This window comes from Sorex araneus, chromosome X (assembly GCF_027595985.1).
Source record: "Sorex araneus isolate mSorAra2 chromosome X, mSorAra2.pri, whole genome shotgun sequence".
In the NCBI taxonomy this organism is placed as follows: Eukaryota; Metazoa; Chordata; class Mammalia; order Eulipotyphla; family Soricidae; genus Sorex; species Sorex araneus.
The window spans coordinates 94,704,267-94,730,349 of record NC_073313.1 but is presented as its reverse complement, the minus strand read 5'-3'; the positions used below and the strand labels follow the sequence as shown (position 1 = coordinate 94,730,349).

At 36.8% G+C, this 26,083-nt stretch overlaps 1 protein-coding gene across 5 annotated transcripts in view; it reads left to right on the top strand.

Moving 5' to 3' along the window:
• GRIA3 (glutamate ionotropic receptor AMPA type subunit 3) overlaps positions 1-26,083 on the top strand; it is a 358,867-nt gene that overhangs the window by 83,531 nt on the left and 249,253 nt on the right. For all 5 annotated transcript variants that reach the window (XR_008627437.1, XM_055123303.1, XM_004606340.2 and 2 more), the window contains exon 3: positions 1,025-1,264. Coding sequence is in view for 4 of the 5 variants with exons in the window: in XM_055123303.1 (XP_054979278.1) it covers positions 1,025-1,264 (240 nt within the window). In the remaining variant the exon portion in view is untranslated. The remainder of the gene's footprint in view (positions 1-1,024; positions 1,265-26,083) is intronic.

Sequence of the window (26,083 nt, the reverse complement as noted above, 5' to 3'; positions counted from 1 at the left end):
TAAGAAATGATTAAATTGCTTTTCTATTTGCCGTTCTTCTTTTGATGCCCTCTCTATTTTTGTTGCTCGTGCATTCACTGTCACATCTTAGGAAGGACTCTAGATCTTACCATTCTCTCCTTGTGACCCACAAAACCTCATAAAAGTTACTCCTGTATTTCCCCAGTCCTCTGACATCTAACTGGACAAACTGTTTCATCTTGACATACTAATGGCAAAAAAAAAATATTCTGTTTAACTTTCTTTCCAAGGTACAAACTTTCTCTCAAATCCTAATTATGAAGAAATCAGCCTAACAATGACTTGCTAGACAAGAAGAGAGACAACGCAGGACCACTTAAACCACACCCACATTAACAGCTGCCTTTTCTGTCTGCTTCGCATGAATGGAAGGAAGCAGTAGTGCAGATAATCTAAAGATCCTTTCCAGTTGGTTTGGCAATGCACCACACAACGTTTCTATTGCTGATTTGCTTTGCTGATTATATCCTACTTAACCTAATATTAAAATTGGTTCACATTTTTAAAGCTCATCTGGACCAGAAGAGGGAAGATGTGGTTGTATGACCCATTTTGAAAAAAGGAAAGCTGACAGTTATCATGAGTGAGACATTAAAGTTCTATATATAGGTTAATTGATCAAGAAGATAAATACAAATAGCTCTAAATAGAACTTTGCCTAGGCCTACTCACTCCATATGACTGTCTAGGCATTGAAAAGAGAATCTTTTTGATGTCCTGCCCAGAATCTAAACTCCTCTTTATTACAAGCCTATATTAAGGGTCTTAATCATGACATGCTTATAACTAAGGCATTATATACCCTAAAAAGGGCAACACATTTCCTAGGAGACATATTACCAGTTTGTCTGATTAAATCATCAGTTATTACTGTCATCTAGTAGTTTTATTTTGAAGCATGTCACTTGGAGCCAAAAACTTATTATATGTTATATTCTCAACCATACAAATCACAACAAGTTACCATGAGTCTATTGGAATTTCTGTCTTTTTCTCATTACAGTTTGCTCGCAGTTCTCAAGAGGGGTGTATGCCATTTTTGGATTCTACGACCAGATGTCAATGAACACTCTGACCTCCTTCTGTGGGGCCCTGCATACATCCTTTGTCACGCCCAGCTTTCCAACTGATGCAGATGTGCAGTTTGTCATCCAGATGCGCCCGGCCTTGAAGGGTGCCATTCTGAGTCTTCTGGCTCACTACAAGTGGGAGAAATTTGTGTACCTTTATGACACAGAAAGAGGTAAGGAGAATTTGCTATATTTTTGGTTATTTATGTCACAATGATGTACAACCTTTTGCAATCCATGTTTCTAGCCTTTTCTTTCACTAAATTTTGTACTTTGCAATACAGATACTAAAAGTTTATCATGTATATCCCTATTTTCAACACCCAGTTCTTGTCCAGAATGATCATTTCTAACTATTATTGTATTATTGCCATACTAGTCCTTTCAATATCCTAACTTCCCCTCCCTATGCCCCCCAAACTTGTGACAAGCTTTCAAACATAGACCAGTCCTTCTGGCCCCTGTTTTCCTGTCCATGGATATTAGCCTAATACAATTTTTTTTCTTTTTGGGTCACACCTGGCAATGCCCAGAGGTTACTCCTGGCTCTGCACTCAGGAATTACTCCTGGTGGTGCTCAGGGGACCATATGGGATGCTGGGAATCGAACCCGGGTTGAACGCGTGCAAGGCAAACGCCGTACCCGCTGTGCTATCGCTCCAGCCCCACCTAATACAATTTTTTATGTCCCACAAATGATTGCAGTCATTCTATAACTATCCCTCTCAATCTAACACATTTCACTCAGCATGATACTCTCCATTTCTATCAATTTATAAGTAAATTTCATGACTTCATTTTTCCTAGTATCTGCATAGTATTTCATTATGTAGATGCACCAGTTGTCTGTTCTCGGGCACTCAGGTTATTTCCAAATTCTGGTTGAGGTGAATAGTACTGCAATGAACACATGAAAATGCAGATGGTGTTTCTGCTGTGTGTTTTGGGGTCTCCAGAGTGTATTCTCAGAAGTGGTGGAGGGGTCAAATGAAAGCTGAATTTCTAGTTTTCTGAAAAATGAACCAGTTGGCATTCCCACCAACTATAAACAAGAGTCCCTTTCTCCCTTCATCCACCCCAGCACTGGTTGTTCTTGTTCTTTTGGATGTGTGCCAATTCAGAGATCCATTATACTGGGTAAAGTATTCCATGGGGCTGTCTCAGTTTTGTCCCACAGCACCACATGTGGCATCCTGAGCAACAACAGCAATGGTACAGACCAAGGAGTAAGCCCTATGTACCACTGCATATCACTCTCCCCTCCCCCAGCAAAACAAAATAAAATTCAAAAAGTAAAATTTGTTTATTCTAAAATAGACCTGAACTAGAAAATTTGGGAAACTTAATCTTTTGGAGACTATAATTATTGTTGTTTGATAGGTGAGAATACTGAAGTATGAAGAGAAGATATCTCTTTCAACAAGCAATTTAGTCACAGAATTGGGACTGGTGTATAGCATTCCTTTGCCCCCCATTTCTTTCCTTACTGTTTATTCTTTCCCTTCTTTTCTGTCTTCACTCATTCCTTTCCTCCATGTCCTCCTCTCCACCTACCGTCCTTCTCTGTTTCAGCACAAAAGGAAAAGGGACATCAGCTTATTAATGTTTCCTCTTTCCAAGACTTAATTAACCGGGTCACACTATATGTTCACCTTTCCATCAGATAGGTTTTTAAGGTCTCAACAACTATCTGGTAAAAATAATAAGTGAACAATGATAAAAATGAGCTTTGAGGGTTAAATTTATTTTCTAATAGTGAAATAATATATTTAGAATACATTTTATTGAAACATACTCAGAAATTATCTCAGAGTAAGGTTAGTTATATTCATCAGCAAAGATATATATATATGTGTGTATACATATATATAAAATTTAGCTCAAATGTTTCTTCTAGCTTCATTATCTCTGAGGGTGGTTATTCAATAAAACTATGGAATCTTATCTCCATGAGCTTCCAAAGGACAAAGTCAATTATCATTTTTCATTTGTTTACCTGAAACTCTGATTTTACAGTCTTGGATATATTCTGTCAAACTCGGTCTTATAACTTGGAGAAGGAAAGAGCAAGCAGAATAACTGGTTTCCTGAAAGGTATATAGAAAGGAGATTTATCGCTGTAACTTAGCTTGAAGGTTTATTTTGTTCTTGGGAACCCAGAGTACTCTTCACTTTATTCTCCTATTGGGGCATCAACAAACCCCATCAAAATTGTTAAAAGTTAGTGCTCTCAGAAAGCAGAGTTTTCAAAGGTTTGTTAGAAGAACCAAACCTTGAAGAACTCCTAAATTATAGATTAAAGTGGGAACAGAAATTGTAACCTTGAAAGTATATTTTGTATTTGTGTGGTTCTATGACTGACTAGGTTACTAAAATAGTTAAAATATTCTACATCACAATTTTCTAAATCTTAATGGGTTTCATTTTTTCATACATTGATAATGAATTAGCCTATTTCATATACTGCACACAGTGCCCTCTAGTTCACAACAATCTAATTTTTTCAGAAAAGAAGTTTGTACATCAAATAGATTATGTCCAGAAACTTTTAAAAAAGTAAATATCAGTTTGACTAAAACTGTAACTTATTATTTAATCAAAAGCAGAACATACAGTTAATGTATCCTCTTATCTCCCATGACCCTTGTTTGCTCATTAGTTCTCTACTAGAGAAAAGAAAGCAAAGGTCTATCTATATCTAGTCCTTATTCTTGCATCTTATCTCAAATAACCTTACTAAATGGATTGGACAATTTTATGGTCTTGGAGTCAAATAAAATCTTCTGACATGTAGTATATTTATGTATTTTTTCCCTCTGAAACCATTTGGCTGGCAAAACTAATCTGTTCTGCTTTAAAAAACACTTTGCATAAAATTTCATACTAATTTCCCCCCTTAGAATGAATTCTTAATACCCTGCACCATTAGCCATGTTCTATTTTTTTCAATGACCATTTTCCCCTATGCCCACATTGGGGAAAATGTAGTCTGTTCTTCCATGACTAGTGTAACTGTGCCTCAACCAACTAATAAGGCTGTTGTTCTAATGTTACCTAATGAGAACATTCCATTCCAAACAGTTCCCATTTTTCATGTCTGCTCAAATGTGACAGAACCATGCTTGCCTCGGTAACTTCATTTCTTCTACTCTCCAGAAATATCTGAATCTTGATTTTGAATCCTGCCTATCTTTCTCCATTTTCGTACTTCACCTCAAACTAGACCTCCCCCAGTTACTGTCCTAGACCCTCTGACTTACACTTATTCATCCATTTAATCACGGTATACTAATGTTAAAATGACACACATTCTAATGAGAGAACTGCAAATTAAAACAAGTAAATAAATAAATTGCACATTTAAATAAGGGTCTATGATGAAAACAAAGAGATAGTAAATGAGACCTGATTTTAAAAGAATTCCCAGTGAGAGACTCATTGGAGGGACATTTCAAAGAAAACGTAAGGACTAGAAGGATATAGCCACGAGAAAAATGAAGAGCAAAGGCCCTCCAGCACAAAAGAGCTTGGCCTGTCTGAAGAACTGAAAGAAAATAGGTGTGACTAACCTTGCACAGCCAATCTAGATTTGATCTCTCGCACCGCATTGTGCCCTGAGCATCACCAAGAGTTACCCCCAAGCACAGAGTTGGGAGGAGCTACTGTGGTTCAAAAAACAAAGATAGATGTGAGTGTAGAGATAGACAGGAGAGACAGAAGCCAGATTATAGCTATGGAGTGTGGACAGGAACCATGACAAGGAGTATGAATTTTATTCTAACTACCACAGAACATCATTGGAGGGCTCTAAACAGAAAAATCACATGATCTATATTTCTATAGAAAATGGAGTATGGTGCCAAAGTGAAAGAAGGGAAAAGAAAAGTCATCTAGGTGAGAAATGGTGGTTGCTTAGAGTAGACTGAAAAAGGAGAAAGTGGATGGAATTGAGATACATCTTGAACACAGAATCAACAGAACTTGATAATGGATTGTGGTAAATGATGAAAAGGAAAGAGTGTGGGATGTGAAATAAAAAATTACCACTAAACTTTTGGTTTAATAAATGGGGCTAGATGTCAATGCTATTTTCTGTGATCATTGGACAGTAGGAGAACCAGTTCTGAGGAAGAACTACTTTGTGCACCTCCGAATTCCCACAGAAACATTTTGTACAAGCCATTCATTTGTCAAAACACAATTTCATTGTTACAACAGTGAGTCTGCTATACAACTTCCCAAGGCCTTCTCTCAAGATTGTTAAAAATTATTTTATCCCCCAGATTAATAATTTGTACTTCATCTGCTAAAAAACACAGGCTTAGTTATATTCTCAGTGCTTTTCCAACTCTATCATTTATTCATACAGAATAACCTGATGCCCTTTTTCCTGTTCCACTGAAACAGAAAAAGACAGTAGGTGGTGAGGAGAACATGGAAGGAAGGAATGAGTGAAAACAAAAAGGAAAGAAAAGAATAAACAATAAGGAAAGAAATGGGGGGGGCAAAGGAAAGCTATGGGAGAGAGAGGGCACCTCTAAAGAGAAAAGAAAAGAAAGTAAAAGGGAATAAAGGAAAAAGATAACCCATTTTATAATCAAGTCTGTACTACCTACTGAATAAAATACGCATTCCATATTTTCCTATTTCTACAATATTCTTCTATTGATTTAGCAATGAAAGCGTACAGAGAAAAGAACTGTGAAATTAATTTTAGAATATTTCAAATTACATAAGAGAAATTTAAGGCACAGGGTGAGATATAGAGTGGGAGGAGGGATGAAGACAGACAGAGAAAGAAGGAAGTACATATAATTACATTAAAATAAGCTAAATATACAAAGATGTGACTCCACTGTAAAATGTAGCAGTGAGTGAGGAACTAAAAACTGTGTGGAGCATTTGTAGTTGTTTAAAAGATTTGTAGCATTATCAGGGTAGCACTGTAGCACTGTCTTCTCATTGTTCATCGATTTGCTCCAGCGAGTACCAGTAACATCTGAATTGTGAGACTTGTTACTGTTTTTGGCATATCGGATACACCACAGGTAGCTTTTCAGGCTCTGCCATGTGGGCAGGATACTCTCGGTAGCTTGTCGGGCTCTCTGAGAGGGATAAAGGAACTGAACCCAGGTCGGCCGCAGGCAAGGCAAATGCCCTACTCACTGTGCTATCGCTCCAGCCCAATATCTCTGAAATTATGAAATTTCAAAACTTTGTTAGGTGCACTTTCATTTCCATCTGTGGAAAACTGGTTTGCTGTTCGTAGGTCAGCACTATGCTTGCTTATTAATACAATGTTTAATAAGTAAGCATATTACAAAATTCATTAATACAAAGTTTAAATTATGTTAATGATGCTATACATGTAAAAGTTCTTAGAAAAATTATGAAATTGACCACGTGTATTTTCTGCCCCCATTCCACTCTCTCTTCCTTATTAACACCCCATTTCAATTCAGCAAGGTATTAGTGTCTATACCTGTGCTCCCTGCAACGTGTAAAGCCAGGCAGCCCATAAAGCCTCAAATCTCTGTTCAAAACTACCCCTACACCTCCATCAAACTTCTTGTTCTATAATTTATTTTCACTCATTAAGTTTCTTAGTGACATTAGCTCGGCAGATCAATTTATTAATGTTAATTTATCTATGATTATGAATGACATATTAGTATATCCAGGAAGAATTTTATTTCAGGTGAGGGATTTCTATGGTATAGAGCCCTAATCCAAAGTGCAACTTTCTAATTCTGGGGAGATAAGCACCATGAGATTTTTATGTCCCTTGCCACATACCTTTCTATATACAAAGTCCTAAAACCAAGCCAGGGAGTTGACCTTTTCTTCCAACTTTCTACTAGACCTATCATTGTAGTACAAGTGACCTAGTTCATTGTGATGATAACATTTCCCCCAAGAACAGCAACATACTTAAGAATTGCAGCCAGACTCTCGTGCACCTGAGAACTCTCCTTTGCTTCAATGGGCACAGCCCACAGAGATTAAAGAATCTGGCCCAGGCTGTGGCTCTCAGTTTAGAAAATGAGATAATAGCTCTAGATGCCCTTTGAGGCAACTAGTCCTTACCTCCTTGCCAGTGTTCAATAAACTCCTGCTGTTTCCCATTCTCGACCTGAAACTCCCTACTCAGTTCCCAAGTGACTCTCTGGAAATCATCAGCTTTCTAATACACCTTTCTATTTGCTTGAAAGTTTTCCTGCAACAAGTAGCCCATCAGTCAATGTGCAATTATTGGCTCTTTTTGGTGTGAGCATGTGTTTAGGCCACCAGCACTGTTTAAAAGAAGAAGAAATAGGTTCTGCTTTAAAGGAGCTGAAATTCCTGTTGTTAAAACAATGATTTATCTCAGTAACTCCAAAGAAATAATTTTAACCCCACTGTTCCACATCTGCCAATGACATTTGCATTTATTGGAAAAGGCACTTTGTGAAAAGATTAAAGGGGAAATGTTGCGGTATCCTCAGGGTTTTAAGAGGTCAAGAGATGTTTGAAAAATAGGAGAACAGAACTCTTTTTAATTAGTGAGTCACAGTGAGGGTACAGTTACAGATTCAAACATTTCGTGCTTGTTTTTCCCTCATGCAGTGTTCGGGAGCCCATCCCTCCACCAGTGTCCATTCTCTACCATCAATGAACCCAGTATCCCTCCCACCCCCCAAACCCATCCCCCCCACCCCACCCCGCCTCTGTGGCAGGGCATTCCAATTTGTTCTCTCTCTTTCTTTCTCTCTCTCTCTCTCTCTCTCTCTCTCTCTCTCTCTCTCTCTCTTCTCTCTCTCCTTTTGGGTGTTGTGGTCTGCAATAGGGGTATTGAGTGGCCATCATGTCTGGACACTAGTCCACTTTCAGCGCACATTTCCCTTACCACGTGGGATCTCCACTCACAATTTACTTGGTGTTCCCTTCTCCATTTGGTATGACTTTCCCCCCGAGTTTGAGGCCAAGTTCCAAGCTATGGAGTCAACCTCCTGGTATTGTATACTACTATTCTTGGGTATTAGTCTCCTACCCTAGGAGAACAGGAGTTTTGTTCATAAGTTTTGTTCATTTGAATCCCACTGGAACAAAAATATCTTAAGGTTCTCATGCCTTCCAGCAGATTGTCTTTTACTACCTACTTATACAGCCAAGCATTGTCCTTTACTTCTACTTCCCAAATAAACCAGTCTCTCCATCTTTCCTATTAATGTGTTCCTGTCTATATCCCCAACATACACAAATACACATTACCCAGAGGCATATCTCAACTGGTAGTTGTTCTAATATAATAAATCTTACAATAGCATTGTTACACACTCTGCCCTAAATTTGTAGATGATTAAACTTGATCCTCATAGCATTCCTGCATCTTTACAAGTGAGAAAATCAAGGTGGAAAAAGGTTAAAGATCCTTTCTTGGGTCACACCGTTTTTTGTGTCAAAATAACAAATGAGAATTTCAACCCAAGTCTGCCACATTCCACAGTTTATGTATGCTGTTGTCAAGACTAACAGAATGCCACCCATACTTAAAACATTTCAAAACTGAGATTTAGCTCTCACTTAAATTTTCCCTTCAGTCATCCTCCAAAATATGTGGTATCTACACCTTCCTTAACCTAGTTGTCTTCCTGAGGATGCATTTTGGTTCTTGAGTCCTTTTGTAAACCTAGTGTTCACAAATAAACACAATGCTTTATGATTTCAGCATTCCTATAGGTTACATAGCAGTTCAAATCCAGGTTTAAGGGACAGATGAAAAGCTAAAATAGTAAATGCAGAGAAATAGGTATAATTTTCCCCCTGGTATGAAGAGTGTTGTGGTGGAGACCAGATTGAATGTAAAGGGAACTACAGATTACTCTCTTGAGCAGAGAGCTTCCATAGGCCCTCATCACTGATTGGCTATTTTCTGTTAGAAAAGAAAGTGAGGAGAGACTTATCAGAGGTACTGGCATGCCTAGCAGGCTAGAACTTTAGGAAAGTGTCAGGCATCATTATTGTTTTAAAAGTGGAGCAACTGTTTCCCAAAATCCAAAAACCAGTCAAACAAAAATGGGCCAACTGTTGCAGGTTTTTTTTCTTTCTCCACCTTAAGAACTAATTTAGGAGAAACTCCAAACAATAATAGTGAGTTTTTTGTTGATATATTGAATGTAATCAAAGTAAAAGGAAAGTAAAGTGAAATTTACCAGTTACACAGGCAGGGTGGGGAGCTGGGATGGTGGTGGGGGGTATACTGTGATTCTTGGTGGTGGAATATGTGCACTGGTGAAAGGATGGTTGTTCGAGCATTGTATAACTGAGACTTAAACTTGAAAGCTTTGCAACTTTCCATATGGTGATTCAATAAAAGAATAAATTATATAAAAAAGAACTAATTTAAAGACCAGAGAGCTAGTTCAGGGTTAAGGCACTTTCCGTGCACGAGACTGAACCCAGTTAGTTTCCTGGCACCACATATGGTCTCCTGAGCACCACTAGGAATGACATCTCAGCACAGAACCAGTAGTAATCCCGGAGCAATGCCAGCACTGCCCAACTCCCATCCTCTCAAGAAGTGATTGAAGGATTCACTGAGATAATAAATGGCTTTAATTCTAGTCATGTCCATTCATCTTCTGGGAAAAGTAAAGCCAAGATATTTCTTATTAAAATTCAAGCTACTTTTTACATCTGAATAAATTAGCAAAGTCCAGGGAGTACATTATCCAGTGAGAGACGGAACCTAAATTCCCGTTCGAGCAACAATAATCAGGGTTGACAGTACCTGAGATGTTTGTAGTTTCTGCAGTCTGCCTAATATATTGTGATAAGTCTTCAAAGATGAGATCAACTTGAGAGACTGCACAATAATAAGAGTGAATGACTATTTGGACTTGATTGTGAATAAAAGACTGTACATATGTCTGTAATGAGAATTTCATTGAAAATGAAAATGCTAAAGCTGTCATATTTTTAATACTTCGATTTGCACATCCTTGACTGCTTTGGGGCATAAAAGGAGAAAGTGCCTAGCGATTTGTTGTCAGCTCTTGAAATAAATTATCATTTAAACACTTCCTCTCCACAAAGGTTATTAGTTTAGTAGCTCGTTCCTGTGGTTGGATCATCAGTAGGGAAAAAATTCTCAAGACATTTAAACTACCCTTTCAGAAGTTGAATATTAGTTACTGTGGAAATTGTTCTTTCAGTAGCTTAACATATTTTGCTGTAGCTCTCCAGTGCTGCAGATTAGACTGCAGCAACTATTAATAAATACTGTCATATTTTACAGCTGTCATACAAAGCTGAAAAAAGGCTTCGCTGTGATTAGATCCTGTTTACTGTAATATTTCCAGCTCAGACTAGAAAGGCAGTTTTCCTATAAAGGTATTTTCCATAAGTAGAATATTTTTCCATCAAATGACACGAATAATTTTAATGTATCGTTAACTCCTTGATGGCAATGAATTTGAGGTTGAATTGACTTCACAGTAAGAGATATATTTCTCTCCAGAGACACATTAAGCTAAAATGTCAATTTTTTCCCTCGGGTTGTCATTCATATTCAGTAATGGTGTTACTGTAAGGAGAGGTGATTTGCGAAGTTACCTTCCCCCACAGGATAAACCTGCACTGGTTTATCCACCTTCTTTTGCCCTGTCCCTTTTGTGAGTGATTGCATTGTTTACAGGACAGCTAGTCTGGGTTTATAGTAGGGAATGACACTTCAGTGGCTAGCTAGAAATTCTGCTTCTTGAGTAAAATGTCAGTGTCTGAACAAAAGAAACAGATCTCTAGCCCCTTTCCATGCATTTGTTGTTGGAATGGTATTCACATCTCTGAAAAAAGGAGGTGACAGCTGGTCGGGTTGCTTTTGGTTTGACCTTCCATTGCTTTGATGGAGCTCCTTGAAAAATTAACAGTGTCTGTGTTGTAAGCCATGATGCTCAAAAGTAGAGAGAGAGTATGGGGAATATTGTCTGCCATGGAGGTAGGGGGAGGGTATGAAAGTGGGGGGTGGGCATACCGTAGATATTGGTGGTGGGGAATGTACACTGGTGGAGAGATAGGTTTTTGATCATTGTGTGATTGTAACCCAAACATGAAAGCTTATAACTATCTCACAGCATTTCAATAATTTTTTTTAAAAAAAGAAAATTTAACCATCACTAAGCTATCTCATTTTCAAAGAATGAATGGTCCTTACATCATCCAGGGTTCACTGAAGTGTTCTTTAAATTCATTATTTGAGCCTGATAAGTCCTCTTACAGACTTATCTTAAGGTTCCTTGGGGAAGGAATAGACTTGTGTGTAGCTACAACTCTAACTTTAAATCAGCCTCCTCAAACCACTTTCCACAACACTTAAAACAAGACAGAATTGTTGCACATATTAATCAAAGTCTTTATTATAAAGCTGAATATAATAATATGCTCAATAAGGAGAATGTCTTGTTATTTTCTTATCATTTTTGTAATGAACAGAAGCCAGGAATGCTGTGAAAACATAGTACAAAGTAGTTTCACCCCCCAATAAAAATAATTATGTGGGCCAAAATATCAGTAGCCCTAAGATAGTAGTAAGATCAATAAACTTATGGCTGCAGGAACTCAAGGGGTTCTCAGTGAATTTATCTAGTATTTATTTTCTTTTACTGAGTCTAGGTTGGTGTTAAGAGTTATGTGTTAAACCAATGCAGTGGTGGAGGGTCTTAACCACCCTGGTAGTATGGATAGAAGAGTAATTTTGTATACCACTCATGAAGGTAAACTCTATTATTGCTATATTATGTCAACTATAATAAAAATAAAACAATTAGAATATAAAAATAAAATGAATATCTCAAAAGACTTATATGTTCAACAGAAGAGCCTTTGTCTTTGAGGAGCTTACATTAAGAACAGTTACAGGATAAGAACAATGCACATGAAGCAAAGATGAGGGCAAACAGCTTTAGACAAGAGCTACACAGATTTGAGGTACTGTGGGAGTTCAAATAAGAGTGTTAGCACTAAGCAAGTTTGACTCATCACAGAAAGGTTCATGAAATAAGTTACACATTTTTTTCCAGAGTCCTCAACCCAACTGCCTTTTCTAGCAGTGACCTTGCCTTTATTGCTAAGGCCAAGTTGGTGTCTAGAACCATAACACGATGGCATTCCCATCAACGTTCAAAAACGTCAGAGCTCAGGGCAAGAAACACAATTAAAAGAAAAACCAAAAAAGGAACAATGTTCCTTTTGCTAAATGGAAAGCAATTACAGAGCTGTTGAAAATAGGCAGTAAACAAAGGGAGGGAGGGGAATACTGGCAAAATTCCATTTTCCCAACTAATCCTGAAGCAAAAGTGCAATTTGCAACAAAATCAACAGTGCTCTCTCTCTCTCGCTCTCTCTCAAACACATTGTTTGGCATTTGCATGGCTACACATGATGCTTTAGCCGAAAAATGTGAGGCAGCAAGGAAGACAGAATGTGATTAGAGAGGAGAAACAAGAAGTTAAGTGAAGCACAGCTCACTTTGCCCTGGACTCCCACCTCCCAAACAGCCTCTATGAAGCATCTTCATTCAGGGGACAAAGAGGGCCACATATAGAGACTACATCACTCTCCCCTCATCGCCCCCACCCCGTTTTCCTGGATCCTTTCCAATCAGTAAGTTGCCAGTGTCAGCTGCTATCCTGCTTTGTCGACTCCACAAATGATCTGATTAATTCTCTGGTGCTAACTGGCTCAGCGGGCTTTCTCGGCAGTAGAACAGAGGCTAATTAAGATCATGTCAGGCACGGAGGCTGACAGGTTATATTCCTGGGCCATACTGAACTTTTAGAGGGTGCTTCAACTATATCACGGGCAGGGCGTGATATGCTAGGCATTATTTCCATAGCACATTTCTCATTTATTTCCACCAAGTCCTGTGTCAAGGCACCTTCTTTTTTCTCAAGGATTTACAACCATCTACTTAGGGTAATTAGCTGCTAATGAGTTCACTTTCAATTGCATTGCTTCATCTTCTTTTTATTTGTATTTTTATATCCTTGTAAAAAAAGATAATATTTTTCCCTACTAAATTTTGTGTGTATGTTACCAGTATTTAGCTCATAGAGGTGAGTTTAGGACAAATAAAGTAAGCCCTACTTCTCACAGCAGGTAGAAAATGGAGGCAACATATGGAACTCATTACACCAAGTGGTGTGGATTATACTGAAAATATAAATAGATTCTCCATCCCCCAAAATAAAAGCTTAGATGAATTCATGGGTGACAGACCCATAGTGAGTTATTAAAGGAAAGAGATGTTTGGAGATTTCTTTAAATGAAGTTGACACAAATTGCACAGTAGATTTAAGGGGTCCATGTTTGCCATCTAGTAGGCAAATAGTCACACAGAGTATTAACATTCTATACGCTATGATTTTAAAAGATAGTCTCAAGAATATACTGTGCACCTAGGAGATAAGAAAGAAAGCTGAGAAATGCAAGTTCTCCAGGAACATTGTGATTCTTGTCATATAATCAGTGTATAGCCATACCTTAAGTGCATGCACCCTCTTGTAAGAGGTGATTGGTAGGGATGTTGAAGGAAAACATATTCAAAACATAACTGCAATTCTATGCCCATATTTGAGACTAAAAAGGCTTTGAGACCCTAAGAAAATCACAGAGCCTTTCAGGTACTCAGATTATCGTCCATAAAGTGAGGAAATGTAATAAAAATTCCTTGACTAACAAATTCTGACTACAGAAATTGTGTATGAAGAGCATTTCTGAAATGGAAGTGAAAGAAACAGTCACTGCCCTTAATAAGTTTGCAGATTAAAAGGGAATATAGGATTATAAATACATATGTTAAATAGAGTATTATTTTAAGTTCTAAAATTCCATGGATGCTAGAGAGAGATAGTACAGCAGGTAAGTATTTGTCTTGCACAAAGCTGACTCAGGTTCAATTGCTGGCACCTCATATGGTCCCTCAGTTCTGTCATTAGTGATCCTTGAATGCAGAGCCAGGAGTAAACCCTGAATAACACCAGATCTGGCTCAAAATGAAATAGCAAAATAAATTATGTGGACAAGAATGAGACTTCTGTTTATAATAAAGTTAGCTCACCTTTTCAAATGACAACTCTTATGTAGATTTATAGAAACACAAATAATCATCCACATTGACTTTAGAAATTAGGCAGAGACCTTCAACACATTCATATTTATCTCTTCATCACCCCTCAGTATTTACTCCTTAACCATGTTTAAGATTCTCTTGAATAGAGGAGACTAGTAAGCAATACATTCTCCTATACTAGGATGTTCTGGTAGTTTTTCAAACATTTTCCCATCCCATATATGTCTGAGTCTGGGATTGCTACAACACAATTATAACAAGGTCTATTGGGATTCTTTATGGTGTCCTCCCCTCCACTCAAGACCTTTATTGCCAAGACCTTTCAACTGCTTAAAACACAGCCCCATATAGCCAGTTGCAATTTAAAGGCTTCTGTAGGATGAACAGATTGCTTCCTATAAAAAAATGGTACGAGCTTTGAGGATAACAGATAATGCAGTCTTTTTTCTTGAATATATCCAATTTCTTTCAATTTCCTAAATGCTTCACTAGATAAGACAGTTAAAATTTCATAGGGATTTTAACAAGCTCTCCCCAAGTCGAGGTTTACACATCAATTTTTTTCCTTAAAACCTTTACCTTGATGCCTTGTTGGAACCTCAAACTCAACATGATGAATGCTGAATTTAACCATCTTCTCAGGAAGCCTTCCATTTATGTTCCTAGACTCAGTCAATGGTACTTCCCTACTGATTGAAAGAGAAGTCTCATCTTTTAATCTTCCTTCCTCAATACCTCTCTTTCACATACCCACATTCACTGAATAAGGCTCAGCCACCATCACCTCCTGTACGATCCTCCTAACTGATCTCCCTCTTTATCTTATCCTCTTTATCATAGACTGATAGCAATGCTCCCATGCTGTCACTTCCCTAACAAAAAGATTACAGTCATGCCCTGTTATTCTTAATCTTATTTTCTAGTTTCTTAACATGGCACAGGATGTCTTTCATGATCCGATTAAATCCTCACCCATTTTCCTAGCCTTGTTCCCTCTCAGTCTTTATCCACTAGTACTCTAAACTCTAGCCACATGGAACTGTGATGTTCAGTGTGCCACATGTACTTCCAATTTCACTTTCTTCCACTTTTTCACAAAACTTTTGTGTCTTTCTGGTGCTAAGCTCCCTCACTTCACTTTCCCTTCCCCCTGCACACCATATTCTCTATGTAGCAAATAATATACCCTTCAAAACTCTGCTCAAATATTCTCTTCACTAGGACTGATGCTTCCCACCACCACCTATCTTGTATCCTCTTTGCATATGGATGTGTTACAGCACTGATCTTATTACAGTGTTAAGATAAGCTTATATTGTTATCTTCCTCACAAGACCGAACTTGAAGACAGGTTGTTTTCTTATTCACGTCTGTCAGCACTATGCTAACTGCTGAATATAATACAGTTTCTAGATCATAGTTATTATTAGTTGTACATCGTACAATATTGCTGAGAATTTGATGAACTGGTGAAGAAGAGACCTACAATAGAGGATTTAAGATTAATTTAGAATATTTTTGCTGCCTGACCTCATACCAAAATCTCACTTCCCAGGTCCAATTAATTCAGAAACAATGAAAAAACTCTAAGTACTGGAAACTTTAGTTATGTCTTTCTGACTATAGAGCAAGCCTGACATACAGTACATGATCTCCAAAACTCAGCCAAAAGAGTCTTTAACATTTGAGGGCTCTCAAGAGTTAGGCATAGATACTGTACTATTTCATCTATTTCATACCAACTGTTGGTATTTAGAGATCCACATGAATTCTCTAAAGTGAAGAGCAGCATGATATTAATTTCCACAGCTCCCCATGAGAAAGTAAATAAGGCAAATTATTTCAAAATATCGATGTAGACAATGTGACAAGGATAGAAAGTGTTGTGAGACCCAATATAGTCAGTTCCCAGCAGAAGCAAGCCAGAAACAGATCATTCAAAGGTTATTTCTATAGCCATGATATATTTCTTTTTTTCCAAATAGGTTTATTGTTTATATCTAGGTGTAGATTCACATAGGCATAATGAGAAGGTGATGCAAAGAAAGGGATGTTTAAAGATACCATCCAATTATAAATTACTAAAAGACAGCTATTACCCATTTGAGGGACAGCTGAAAAGAACACAAAATATATGTGCAGACAACAAAAACAAGTTTTAGTTTTTCCAAATTTTACCATTTATTTGTTTTTTAATTGAATCACAGTGACATATACTTTTGTTGTTGTTTATATCTCTTTTTTAAAAAAAATTTTATTGAATCAACATGAGATAGCTACATGCTATCATGTTTGGGTTACAATCACACAATGATCAAACACCCATCCCTCCACCAGTGTTTATAAAGTTGCTCATGATTGGATTTAAGTCATATAATGTTCCAACACCCGTTCCTTCACCAGTGTACAGTTTCCATCCCGCCCTCCCCCATACCCCCCATTCCACAGGCTGTCACTATAGCAGGCACTTCTCTTCTCTATATCTATCTCTCCTTTGGGGACTTAAGGTTTGCAATACAGATAATGAAAGGTTATCAGGTAGATCCCTTTACCTGTGCCCTTCACCTGCCACACACTCGTGGCAAGCTTCCAACCATTGACCTGTCCTCCTGTCTCGTTTACCTCACCTTGGATATTAGTTCTATGAAATAAGTCAAAAACAACATTTAGACTGTAGTAAGTATGATGCTTACCAGAATGAACAGGGGAAAGGAGTTGAAGAAATGGATAAAAAGGGGAAATTTTTGATAGTTTTACTGCACTCTAATTTTGGTCGGTATAGTGAAGTTTATACTTGTGAAACAATAGCTCAATTTTTTTCATATTTTAAACTTATTCAATATATATTTTTAAATTTTCTTTTCTTTTTTAAATTTATTAAAGCACCATGATTTACAAAGATATCCAGAGCTGGATTTTAGACATACTCCAGCACCAATCCCACCACCAGTACCACCAGTATGTTCTTCCCTCCACCATAGTTCCCAGGTTCCCTCCCACTTATCCCAGCCCCCAGCCCAGGCCTTCCACCTTGACAGGCATATTTTTAAGTTTGGTTTTTGAAGTTTGGATTTCTCTGTCTTCAGTGTTGATGAATCTGTGGTTTGGATATTCAACTATACCACTCCTTTTTACCACTGATGTACTTCGATTCCCTTGACCTGTGATCCCTATTGCTTCCTATCTCTTCTCATTCCTAGATTTCTTTCCTTCTATGCTTTCTACTTACAATCTGGAGCCAAGGGCAAGCTAGCTCCACTTTCAAACATGGCATTCCCTTATCCAGATATTTTACCTACCACATATAAGTGAGATCATCCTGTGTTTGTCATTCTTATTTTGGCTTACTTCATTTAGCATGATCTATCAGTTTCATCCATGTTGCACTGAGATTCAGGATTTAATCTTTTCTTATAGCTGTGTAGTATTCCATTGTGCATATATTCCATGTCATTGTGATCTTATCTTTTGTTTGAGACCTAGGTTGATTCCATATCTTAGCTATTGTACAAAGTACTGCAATGAATAATGGTGTGACTGCAATGAATAATGGTGTGCATACATTTTTTGAATGAATGTTTTTGTGTCATAGAGGCTAGATACCCAGAAGTAGAATTGCTGGGTCCTATGACAACTCAATTCTTAGTTTACCGAGATATCTTCATACTGTTTTTCACAAAGGTTGAACCAGGCAACATTTCTATCAGCAGTGAATGAGAGTTCCTCTTGTGTCATAACCCCACCAACACAGATTATATCCAATATTTTTGATATTTGCCATTCTCACTAGTGTGAACTGGTATCTGTTGTCTTCATTTGGATTTCCCTAATAGTAAATGAAAAGGAGCACTTTATGGGTGCCTGTTGTCCATCCATTGATCTTCCTTAGAGAAGTCCCTATTCATTTCTAGTTCCCATTTTAATGAGGGATTTTTGAATTTTTATTTAATTGCTGATCTTTGTGAGTCAACATTTTGTTTGTTTTGGGGCCATACACAGTGATACTTAGGAGATACTCCTAACTCTGTGTTCAGGAATTACTCCTAGCAGTGCTTGAGGGACCATATGGGATGTTATGGATTAAACCCAGATTGGCCATGTGCCAGAAAAATGCCTACCTACTGTGCTAACTCTCCAGCACTTTTGTGAGCTGGATAACCAACTGGATATCAATTCTTTTCTGATATGTTGAATGTAAATATTTTCTCCTATTTAGTTAGATGTTTCAGCCCATGTTTCTTCTCCTTTATTTATTTATTTGATTTGGGGGCCACGCCCAATGATGCTCAAGGGTAACTCCTGGTTCTTTGCTCAGGAATCACTTCTAGTATGGCTGGGGGACCATATGGGGTGCTGGTGGTCAAATCTAGTCTGGCCACGTGCAAAACAAGCACCCTACTGCTGTGCTATCTCTCTAGCCCTTGGCTGTTTCTTTTGTTAAACAGAAGCTCTTTAATTTAATGCAGTCCCAATTGTTTATTTTTTTATTATGTTGTTTTTACCAGGGCATAGTATCACTGGAGACAAGTTTGAGGTCCAAGTCTTGGTGCATTCTGCCTATATTTTCCTAATATAGAAAAGAGTAAAGAGTAAACATTTTAGTAAAGAGTATTTACTCTTTATAGATTCTAGTCTGATATCAAGGTCTTTTTATCCACTTTGAATTGACTTTTGTATAAGGTGTGAGAAATTGATCTAGCTTTAATTTTTTAGTTGGTTATCCAGTTGTGTCTGCACCATTTGTTGAAAAAGCTGTCTTTATTCCACTTCATGCTCTCAGCTCCTTTGACAAAAATTAGCGGACCATATGTGTGGGGCGTTATTCTTTTTCTTTTACATTTTTATTGAATCACTGTGAGATAGACCCTTACAAATATGTTCATGATTGGATTTCAGTCATATTCTATCCTGACTATTCGACACACTGGTCAGAGAATATACTGTTATTTCAATATCATGTTGTTTTAATAATTATGGCTTTATAGAATAATTTCAAGTTAGGTAATGAGATATTTTGAAGTTTTTTTCTGCATGGTCTTGGATATTAGGGTTCTCTTATGACTGCATACATAATTTGCTATTAACTGTTCTAAGGCCTTAAAGAATGTGATCTATATTTGGATGGAAAATGCAATGACTTAAAAGGGGATGCCTAGATCACCGTTGGCCCCAGAGTGTAGGGAAGGAAAAGAAGGAAATAAAATGAAGGGGAAAGGAAGAAGAAAAATATGAGAAGCAATGGGAGCTGGGGCAAGCGGGCTCAGGTACATCAGAGGTGTTAAAGAGTGGCAAAGCTAAATATCCAAACCACAGGGCCAAGAGCACTGAAATAATGAAACCTAACTTTTAGTAACCAAACATAAAAGGTGCCTGTCAAGATGGCATGCTGGGATTGGGGCCTGAGAAAGAGGGAACCTTGGAACAATGTTGGAGGGAAGTTCTCATTGATGGTGCAATCAGTGATAGAATATTTGGGATAGGTATTTGATATTTGATAGCTTTGTAATTCATTCTGCTTTAATAAAACAACACTTAGTAACAAAAATAAATTAAAGCAAGCTTAGTAACAAAAAGAAAAATCTACAACTATATAACAATTTAGGTAGGATGATCATTTTGGCAATATTGATTCTTCCAATCCAGGGCATGGATTATTTTTCCATTTCCTAAGGTCTTCTATTTCTTTCTTAAGAGTTTGATCCCTGTATGTTGCTTTGAGCATTTCCAGGAGTGATAACTGAGTGAAAATTCAGGAATAAGCCCTGAGCACATCCAGGTGTGGATCAAAAACAAACAAATAAAAGCTTAGACGTGTCATCAAGTTGAACAGATCTTTAATATTCTAAACTCTGTGCTTTCAGGATCTGATAAGTGAAACTGGCTTCATATTTTGTCAAACTAGTGAGTTTAGTCTTCTAATCTGTAATTCTATTTAAAATGTGTGATTTCAAAAATTTAAAGACTAGCCACAGATTTATTACATAAGCTTTTTCTATTATTTTTAAATTCTCTTATCTACATAACAGCAGCAATACACTTTGTACCCTATCTTTCAGGAATTAAAAGGAACGGCATAATGATGTAAGCTAAAATCAAATGCCAAGTATGACTAGGCAATTGCCGAAAGCTGAAAGAGTTGCTATGTAGATAAGTGAATAAGATTCAAGAAGACAGGCTTTTGTGCCCACAGAGTCACAGTGCTTTCTGTAAGACTAAATTCAACACAACTGACTTTATGTATCTTTCCTTATTTCCTGTATTTACAGACTCACAGGATCTAGTCAGTTTTGTTATTTCCTTGCATCAATTAACAAGTCAACAAGTCATTAAATTAAATAAGAATAGTCCACAAATTTCAATTATGCCAGTGGTCCCTATGATGGACTTCCTGCGTCAAATCATGGCCAACAAGATGGCCACATTCACTAGGCTTTAAATCTAATTTATAACCCTTAAATTGAAATAACTAACTATCTTAAAAGATAGTTGTGAGATTACAACCACAAAAGAAGGCCAGAACAACAGCTCTTGGCATCTAGTTAACATTCCATAAGTTTTATAAGTATTAGTTCTTTCTAGCATTATACTCTTACTAGAGCCACAGGAAATGAAAGAGTGCGATTTCTAATGACTATCCCTAGACTGATTGCCTGGTATTTTTCATGCTCTGGTATCAGAATACTTTTCTTCTTGTTCTTCTTGTTCTTGTTCTTCTTGTTCTTGTTCTTCTTGTTCTTCTTGTTCTTCTTGCTTCTTCTTCTTCTTCTTCTTCTTCTTCTTCTTCTTCTTCTTCTTCTTCTTCTTCTTCTTCTTCTTCTTCTTCTTCTTCTTCTTCTTCTTCTTCTTCTTCTTCTTCTTCTTCTTCTTCTTCTTCTTCTTCTTCTTCTTCTTCTTCTTCTTCTTCTTCTTCTTCTTCTTCTTCTTCTTCTTGTCCTTGTTCTTGTTCTTGTTCTTCTTGTTCTTGTTCTTCTTGTTCTTGTTCTTCTTCTTGTTCTTCTTGTTCTTGTTCTTGTTCTTGTTCTTCTTCTTCTTCTTCTTCTTCTTCTTCTTCTTCTTGTTCCTGTTCTTCTTGTTCTTCTTGTTCTTGTTCTGTTCTTCTTGTTCTTCTTATTCTTGTTCTTGTTGTTGTTGTTGTTGTTCTTCTTCTTCTTCTTCTTCTTCTCCTTCTTCTTCTTCTTCTTCTTCTTCTTCTTCTTCTTCTTCTTCTTCTTCTTCTTCTTCTTCTTCTTCTTCTTCTTCTTCTTCTTCTTCTTCTTCTTCTTCTTCTTCTTCTTCTTCTTCTTCTTCTTCTTCTTCTTCTTCTTCTTGTCCTTGTCCTTGTCCTTGTCCTTGTTCTTGTTCTTCTTGTTCTTGTTTTTGTTCTTGTTCTTCTTGTTCTTGTTCTTCTTCTTCTTGTTCTTCTTCTTCTTGTTCTTGTTCTTCTTCTTCTTCTTCTTCTTCTTCTTCTTCTTCTTCTTCTTCTTCTTCTTCTTCTTCTTCTTGTTCCTGTTCTTCTTGTTCTTGTTCTTCTTGTTCTTGTTCTTCTTGTTCTTCTTGTTCTTCTTGTTCTTGTTCTTCTTCTTCTTCTTCTTCTTCTTCTTCTTCTTCTGTTTCTTCTTCTTCTTCTTCTTCTTCATCATCATTATCCTGTTGATCTTCAATTTTCTCGAGCAGGTTCAGTAATGTCTCCATTTGTCCTAGCCCTGAGATTTTAGAAACCTATTTTTACTCGTCCTTCCCAACGGTGCCACACTGGAGGCCTTTCAGGGTCTGGGAAATGGGTCTCATTCTCTCTTCAATGTTCTAATATTTGGTTCTCCTCTATGGAAAATCAGAACATGCTCTCAGATAAAGGAGCTAGGGAGTTCATCTACATGGAATGAAAAAGAAACAAAATGTATTGATACAAGACCTCAATTACACATCTCTACATTTTAAGCAAGTACAGAAATCCTCCTTCAAAGCAAGGAAGTATTGCTTTTGGAACTGAAATACTAGTGATGTGCAGGGAGGACTCATTTGTTTTATCTACTCTTTCTGTGAGGAGGTTGGAGTCACACCTGGCAGTGTTCAGGACTCACTCCTGGCACTGTGATCAAGGACTACTCCCATTGGTGTTCTGGGGATCGTATGTGGTGCTGGGGATCAAATCAGTATCAGTTGCATTCAAAGTAAGCTCCTTAAATCCTGTACTATCTTTACAGTTCCAGCTTTTTGTACTCAACTTCAGAGCCAGCCTTCTGTCTACCCATAAATTACTAAAGCTAGGCACTTTTTAAAAGAGAATTAAAAAGAGATAGTGGGCCAATGAATTTTTTGTGACTTTACTGGACATTTCTTCTGGAGAATAATAAAACAAAAAATGACGGTTTCCTCATTCATAAGCAAATAGAAATTCATAAAGGAAAATTAAGCAGAACAGTTTTGGAAAATCTTGAAGCCAGTGGCTCCAGCAAAAAGTGTCTTTATTTTTTATTTGTTTTTGTAGCATTAGTTTCCATGAGTATAAACGTTTAAATGTTTTAGCAGTACAATGTTACCACACCATGTTTATCACCAAAGTACCAATATTTCTCTAACTCCCTTCCCATCCATTCTTCCACTCCTTGGTAACCTCACTTTTGTAATCACAGTCTAAGAATTTTCCCCATTGGATATTCCCTATTTATTTGCTTTGTTTCTTTATACACCATATGTAACTGAGATATCTAGTATTTGTGTTTTTCTCTCTGACATATTTTGCTTAACACAACTCCCTTCAGTTCCACGTTGCAACAAAAACAAAAGTTTCCTTTTTGACAACTTATCTGTCAGCAGAAACTAGGGTTGTTTCTAGATCTTGACTATTGCAAATGAAATTTCAATGAATATTGCCTTCTGTAAATCTTTTAAAATTAATTTTTGTGTGAGTTCTGGGATAAATACTAAGGATTATAATTGATAGGTAGTTCTATTTTTAAAGTTTTATGTAGTTTTTGGCTTAAGGTACTATAAATAATGGTTTCTCATGGACAACACACCATCACCAGTGTATCATCTCCCTCCTGTTCCTCTCATCCACACTCCTTATCACCCATATCCCAACTAAATTTTGTGTGTCAGTTTCCCATTATGGTGCCTTTGGATCTTTGTTGTTGCCCTGTTGTGTATCGTTAAGTCCCATATACGACATACACCATTCTGTATCTGTCCCTTTCATTCTGACTGAATGACTTCACTCAACATGATATCCTCTAATTATATCTTTTTTATGAGAAATTTCCAGTGTTTACCATGGAGGCTGAAGGAATTAATAAATACACCAACAGTGTATGAGGATTCTTTTCTTCACATCCCACCAGAACTTCTGACTGTTTATATAGACAATTCTCACATATGTGAGTTGGTATCTAGATGTTGATTTAATTTTTAATATAATATCAGAGCTTACAGTAGTAACCAAGTCATTATTTCATGGTTGCAAAGCACTACATAAATCCTTGTGCTGTTATTTCAAAATCTCTCCACCATTTTCTTATGATACCTTCCACCACTCCCCAAACCCCCTAGTTTCCCATTTCATTGACCATCTATCAAGGTTTTTTTTCCCCATTGAGAATCATCTAATTTTTTTGTTTATACTGCTTATCAATGAGGTTATTTATATTTACCTTTTACTTTCTGGCTCACATCACTCAGCAAGACACCCTTTAATTCCTTCAATTCAATTTGTTGCAGCAAATTGCAAAACTTCATCTTTTCTCAGAGCTGCATAGTATTCCATGGTGTATATCTCCTACAGTGTCTGTATTCACTCATTTATTGCTGAGCACTTGAGTTTTTCCATATCTTAGTTATTGTAAATATTGTTCTTGAACACACTACATATGTCTTTATGTATTAATCTTTGGTGGAGGGGGTGTTCTTGGGATAGATTCTCATGAATGGAATGTCAGAGTTAATGGAAGTACTATTTGTTGTGCTCAAGGAGACTCCAAACCACATTCCAGAGAGGCTGAACCATGCAAGAACCATGAAACAGTGCCATGAGCAGTACCACTTCCCAACTTGCAATCTATGTTTCTGGTCGTTTTTGTATAGATCATTCTCACCGACATAAAGTGATATCTAACAATTGTCTTGATTTATATTTCCCTGCTTATCAGTGATGATGGCCATTTTTTCATGAGTCTGTTTTATATATGTATGTCTTCTTTTATAAAGTGTCTGTTCAAGTCTCTCCTTTTTTGATGATATCATTTGGATTTTTGTGATTGTTGAGTTTTGTCGATACTTTATATATTTTAATTATTAGACCTTAGTCAGAAGTATGGTGTGCAATAATTTTCTCCCATTCAATAGGATGACTTTGTCTCAATAGTTTATTTTACTAATGCACAACTTTTGAGTTTTATGTAATAATATTAGTCCACTTTTGTTTTTATTTTCTTTGCCAAAGGTGTTAAATCACTGTAGTCACCACTAAGGTCAGCATCATGGAATGTCTTGCCTATGTTTTATGTATTTGATAAATCCAAGTCTTACATTTAAATCCTTAGTTTATTCTGGATTATCATTTGTACATGGTATTAGATAGTAATACAATTTAGTTCTTCAGCATATGGATAAGCAATTTTACCATTGTAAGACTTTCTTCAGTTTTGAAATTAACTGTTCACATATCACAGGGTTTATTTCTATGCTCTAAATTCTGCTCAATTCTCTGAGTGTCAAATTTTATCCCAATACCACATTGTTTTGATTTCAAAGTATCATAGAAAAGTTTAAATTTGGAAAACATGATGCTATTGATATTTTCAGAGTTCCTTTGATTCTTCAAGGCCTTTTATAATTTCATACAATTTTTAGTAGCATTTGGTTTATGTTATGAAAAATGCTACTGGAATTTTGATAGGTATTTCACTAAATACATATAATGCTTTGAATAGAGTGGTCATTTTAATAATGCTAGTATATTGAAATGATAAATCTTCCAATCTTTGAACTTGGAATATTTTGCACACTTTCTCACATCTTCTATTTTAATAGTGGCATTTTGATTAACAACTCATCCACTCTTAAAATTGATTATAGACAATTGATTTTAATGTAATTTAAAATTAATTTTTCTCTTCTCATTTGTTTGCATATATATACAACAGAATATTATATTGTTTACCTACCAGTATACTGCACTGATTCTTTTTTTTGTTAAATATTATTTACAAATATTGATCGTTGAATTTTAGGCATATAATATTTCAACAGCAATCCCCCCACTGGTGTTAACTTCCCCCCACCAGTGTTCCCGATTCCCTCCCCACCCCAATCTACAACCATATCTGCCTGCCAACTTGACAGTCACATTACAAAGTTCCAGTTATTAGAGCTTAGATCTCATGTTTCAGTTTTGTTGAATCTGTGCTTTGGATATATGACTCTACCACTCATTCATCACCAGTACAACTAAAGCCATGATCTTGTTCTTCTTCATCGTTTCTAATATTTGCTGTACAATCCTAGGTTTCTTCTATAGATTTCCATGTCATCTGAAAATAGTAATAGCTCATTTTCTTCTTTTCATTTTTTTTGTATTTTGATTTTGGGGGTCACACATGGTAATGTTTAGGGGTTACTCCTGACTCTGCAGTCAGGAATTACTCCTGGCGGTGCTCAGAGGACCACATGGGATGACAGAGATCAAACCAGGTTGGCCATGTGCAAGGTAAACACCCAATCTGTTGTACTATTGCTCCAGCCCCTTCTTTTCCAAATTTAATTCCTCTTAATTCTCTTACTTGTCGAATTGCTATGTCCCAGATTTTCAATTCTATATTAGATAGTTTTGGTAATTATAGATATCATTATCTCATGCCTAATCTTAGAGGAAATGCTTTCATCTATTCATCATTAACAATAGTTTGTT